The following is a 5,049-nucleotide window of genomic DNA, read 5'->3' on the forward strand; positions in this document are numbered from 1 at the left end:
CTACCCGGAAGGGGGCCTGGCCCTTAGCGGCCCGCCTGGCCCGGCCTCTTGTGTGGGCCCTTGACTTCGTGCAGGAAACATTTCACAACAGGAGTCCAGGTGACTGCGCGGGGACATTTATTAAAGCTGCGGACACTGGAGCAAGGAAGGGCTTCGCACAGCAGCCACGGGAGAGTTGGGGCTGCGCTCGCTCTCTGGGCAGGCAGAACAGAGGGCCTGGGGGAGAGCCCCAGCTGCCCTCGCTCTCTGGGCAGGCAGAACAGGGCCTGGGGGACAGGTTCCAGGATTCGCCGGGGCCCAGGAATCAGGAGTTTAAAAAGACTCCCAGGTGATTCTAATGTGCAGCCAGGGTTGAGAACCGCTGCCTTAGAGTTCAGGAGATGCAAGCCTATGGGGAAGCAGGGGAAGGGGGAGGGATGACGTCTCTGATTGGTCAGTGCCAGGGCAGGGGGGCATCCTTAGTCAGTAGTCATCTCAGCTGGTCCTGATGTCGCCCACCTGGTTGTGCTGCTTCTCTGGGCCTGGAGCTGGAACACAGCTGAGGCCTAGATGTTCTCTCCAGGAAGGTGACCTGTATCTGCTGCAAACTGCTCGGCCAGTTTGTTCAGCTGTCAGTGTCCTTACTCCACGTGTCCTGCTCACTGGCCTCTTAACCTTGCTGCTTCTGCCCTAAGCCCTTCCTTTGTTGCACTGTCCCCAGCTTTAATGAACGTTCTCTCAGAATGACCCGGACTCGTGTCTTGAATTCTTCCCTGCACAGTCCAGTCCGCACATCCGAGACCGTGCAGGGACAGACCCGCCTGGATGCTGGCCCACCCAGTGAGAGAGCCAGGTGGAAACAGAGAAAGACAGACAGATTGCAAAACACAGAGAACAAGAAACACAGAAAGAAGGAAAGATGAGCAAAGCTGACCTTCACTACTGAACCCCAAGACACGCCGCACAGTGCCCAGGGTCCAGCAGACAACAGCCCAAGGTCTGTGAGCTCACTGCCTGCAGCAGACACTGCATCGCCCTCAGCAGCTGGACTCCTCGGGAGCCACCCCGACCCACACCAACCCTGGAGCAGCAGGGCCCTGCGCAGCCAGGCCCCCACAGCCAACCACGAACCTCAACAGCCCAGCCTGCCAACAGCTTGCGCCCCAGCCCTTGAAGGAGCCCCCACAGGCTCTGCCACAACACAGCCGCCTAGATCAGTACAACCGCTTCTCCACACAGTCAGACCCCCGCAGCCAGAGCCAGAAACAGTGCCCCGGAGCCCCACAACAGCCAACCCCTCTCTCTCCCAGGCCCACCACACCGCACCCCCACCCTGGCTAATGTCTGTGCAAGGCCCGAAGATGACAGGGCCTTTTCAGAGGTGCCCGTAACCTAGGACTGTCATTCAATTCATGTTAAGACCCTCTGGTGAAAGCAGCTGCAGCCGGGGGTAGGGGTGCTATGATTGGGGAACCCTGGAAGAAAAGTGGTTTTGGGGTGAATGGATTGCAAGGGACAGGATGGCACGGGGTGGGGGGCACCTGGAGACCAGGGAGGAGCCTGGGGTCCCGCCCCAGGCAGAAGACACCCAGAAGCAGGGCTGGCGGCAAGGCCCGAATGGAGGAACTGAGCGGCCCCTGGTGGTGAATGTGTGGAACCGCACCCTCTCATTGGTTCAACAAGCATTTATTGCAGTGGTTCTCAACCTTCCTAATGCTGCGACCCTTTAATACAGCCTCTCATGTTGTGGTGACCCCCAACCATAAAATTATTTTCGTTGCTACTTCATAACTGTAATGTTCCTACTGTTATGAATTTTAATGTAAATATCTGATATGGAGGATGGTCTTAGGCGATCCCTGTGAAAGGGTCGTTCGACCCCCAAAGGGTCGCGACCCACAGGTTGAGAACCGCTGATTTATTGGAAGCGCACACAGCGTTCCGTGTATTGAACACTCAGAGTGGGTCACTGTTAACACCTCCTTCCTATAAAATGATTTTCAGCAATAATAAAATAAAAATTAATGACTAAAAGAAATGCAGTGAGAATTTATTTCCTTTATGATATACTTCATCTAATAATGTGAATTATCCCATAACTAACAAGTGAATTTAATAAAACTGAAATTCTGCGAACAAAATTTGGGAAGCCATGAAATTGTTCCATTGATGTGGCTGTTTTCTTGATTTGCTCAGTAGTTTAAAAACAATGTTTGCATTTTAATGGTGTTATTCAAATTCAGTAATATGGTTCATGTATGAACTGATATACATTTTCCAACTAAAGCTATTGTATCTCACAGTTTGCAAGGCCTCACTGGTTTACATTTTAAACACAAAAATCTCCAAGTGGTCACAGAGAATGACAAAAATGGGAGTAATTCGAGTTTGTGTCTTTAACTTCATGGTCTCTGCACTCTCCTGGTCTGTTTTCACTCTAAATGCAGGGCTCGGAGACCCTCAGAAAATTCCACACCTTTACAAACACTCTCCAAACACACACACAGCTGGGCCTCCGTGTGTCAGCTGGCGGTCTAGCTGAGGGGCCTCTGAATTCACCTCCTTGTAGACGAAGCTTATTAAATATGCTCATATGAAGCTTAGGTATCAAGTATGAAAACCTCAACGGTAAATGGTGACATCACAGCAAGGTCTGAACCTGTTCATCCATTTCCTGGTCTGGATCATGTGCTCACGGGTGACGAAGGCTCGGGGTCTGTCTCAGGGTCACCCATCGGGCCTCACGCTCCCTCTGCACAGCGGCTGGAGCCTCCGGCCCGCCCCACAACCGCAGGACCAGCCACAGGCAGCCCGGCCTCCACCGTGAGAGGGAACGCCGCCTTCCCAGAAGCCACGGAGCACCTCCTGGCCTTTCCTGGGCTCCGAGCGGGGTCCTGTGCCGCCCTTGAGCCAATCACTCTGGAGGCGGAGCCAAGAGAACCAGGCATTGACTGGGGCCTGGGATGGCCCATCACAGCCGGGGAGAGGGGGGAGCTGGTTCGGCAAAGAAATGCAGGCACCTGGCTTCATTTCACCCCACCTGCTGGGTTCTGCATCCAACATTCCAACTTTCCACGTGGGGAAACTGAGGCCACAAGAGCTTAGGGACAGGTCTTCTGAGCGGACTGAGCTGGCACTTGGGGCGCTCAGTGATGGAAACTCCAGCGATGACCCGCCCAGGAAGAAAGGCTGGGCAGCGGAGCAGGACGCTGGGTGGTGGAATCACCTGAAGACACTAAAATGCACCGATGCTGGGGGCGTGGGGGAGGGGGAGCAGCTAGTCAAGTCTCTCCAGGTGACGCCATCATGCGGTCACGGTCACGGAGGGAGGGACGCTGAGGCCCCGCGTGCACACAGCCCCACACTTACCTGCCTTGGTTTCCCCAATAGCCCCTCACTTGAATGAAGACTTCCCAGGGCACAGGAGTGGGAAAGCCAGCCTCACACAAGGAAAGTTGTTCTCAGGCACGCCCTAGCGCCCCCTCTCCTGTCCCACCCTCACCCAAGAAAGATGAGGAAGCTCAGACAAGAGAGAAGCTGATTTATTCCATGGTTAAGGTCTTGCCACCTGAGGACTCCCAGAGTCCTCCCCTTCAGGGCAAGGAAGGAGGGTCCTTGTTGTAAGCACCCCTCGGCTCAGGGCCCCCCTGTACATGCCCGCCCAGGGCCAGGCTACACAACCCCACCCCCATCTCAGGGCATCCCTCCCCCAGCCAGAAAGGATGGGTGACCAGGTAGGACATGCCTAACCAGTGTGGGCCTCGGCCTCAGCTTCCCACTCACAGCCCAGCTGCGGGGAGGAGCTGGCCTGGCCGGGCCACACTGGATCCTGGGATGGGCTGAAGGCACAGAGGAAAGGCTGGGCCTAGGGGCCCGCAGGCCCTGGGCAGGGGGTGCTCAGGCACTGGCAGCTTTCGCCCCCTTCTCACTCTCCGGGGGGCCCTCAGCCTTGCTCGCCAAGCTGTAGTAGTAGGTCCGCATGCGCTGCTCCACAGTCAGGAAGTCCGGGCGGTCCTCCCACCTGTGGGGGGAGGGGCAGATCCAAGCCACTGACCACCAGCCAGAACCCGAGTCCAACTGGAGGTGGGCATGCAGGGGGCTCAGAAAATCCTGGGGCGTCGAGGTGGTGAAGTACTGGGTGATAGAGGGGTCTTTAAGGTGTGAGACCGGGAATTTGGGGTTGCCTGATAGAAGGGCTGCAGACACACAGGATGTTGGGTGTTAACTAGTAAAGACTTATTAAATGAATCCACTGAGTGCTCGGCAAGACAACTATTGACCGTAGGGAGCTGGGCTATTGAATGCGGGCGTACTGAGTATGCGACGTGCCCGGGGTCAGGGCATATGGGGTCAGGGTGGACTTATATGGGTGCGAGTATGCTGCCCATGACGGAACAGAAGGCTGGGGTACTGAGGGGATTGGCTGGTGGGTGCTGGGCACTAATGGTGCTGTGTGGAGTGTCCAGGCACTGTGTTGGGTGTTGGTGTCTCCGTGTTTCCTGTGGAGGCGGGTTAACCTGTTTGAGGGGAAGGCTGACCATTTGCTATTTATTTATCATAAAGAGGGGTGTCTGTTTATTGGATTGCCTGGGTGTCTGCGTATCAATGTCACAGGTGTTGGCCAGTGGAGCAATGGATGCTGGGGGCTAGGAATGCACAGGTGCTGGAATGTACACGCGTTGCATGATCAGTGTAGGGTGACCGCTTGTTTGGATCCGTGCTGCCTGGCTGGTGGGGCCCTGGGTGTCCACAGATAGGGGGCAGTGTAGGGTGCTGCAGAGATGCGCACAGAGGCAGAGCACCTGCGTGTTGGAAAGGCAGCGAGTCTCTGGGTGGATGACACCCCACAGTTCTGTTGGAGTGACTGGGTCCCAGGACCTCTGCCCAGGCCCCGGGTCCGGCCAGCCCGCCCCTCCGCCCGCACTCACTTGTAGATCCAGCAGTCGCTCATGAGCGCGTACATTTCAGCCGGACAGTCTGGCGGGCACTCCATCCGCTTGCCCTGCTCGATGAAGGCCATGACCTCGGGCCCCTTCATCTTCTGCTCGAGCAGAGCCAAGTGCATGCTGA

At 56.2% G+C, this 5,049-nt stretch overlaps 1 protein-coding gene across 1 annotated transcript in view; it reads right to left on the minus strand.

The window, feature by feature from the left end:
• Nucleotides 1-3,505: 3,505 nt before the first annotated feature.
• LOC102775001 (tyrosine-protein kinase ZAP-70) overlaps nucleotides 3,506-5,049 on the minus strand; it is a 16,507-nt gene continuing 14,963 nt past the window's right edge. The window contains exons 11-12 of the mRNA XM_015570024.1: nucleotides 4,908-5,020; nucleotides 3,506-4,000 (exon numbers count right to left, since the gene is read on the minus strand). Of these exons, the coding sequence (XP_015425510.1) occupies nucleotides 3,877-4,000; nucleotides 4,908-5,020 (237 nt within the window). The 3' untranslated portion in view covers nucleotides 3,506-3,876. The remainder of the gene's footprint in view (nucleotides 4,001-4,907; nucleotides 5,021-5,049) is intronic.

This window comes from Myotis davidii, unplaced genomic scaffold (assembly GCF_000327345.1).
Source record: "Myotis davidii unplaced genomic scaffold, ASM32734v1 scaffold1065, whole genome shotgun sequence".
Lineage (NCBI taxonomy): Eukaryota > Metazoa > Chordata > Mammalia > Chiroptera > Vespertilionidae > Myotis > Myotis davidii.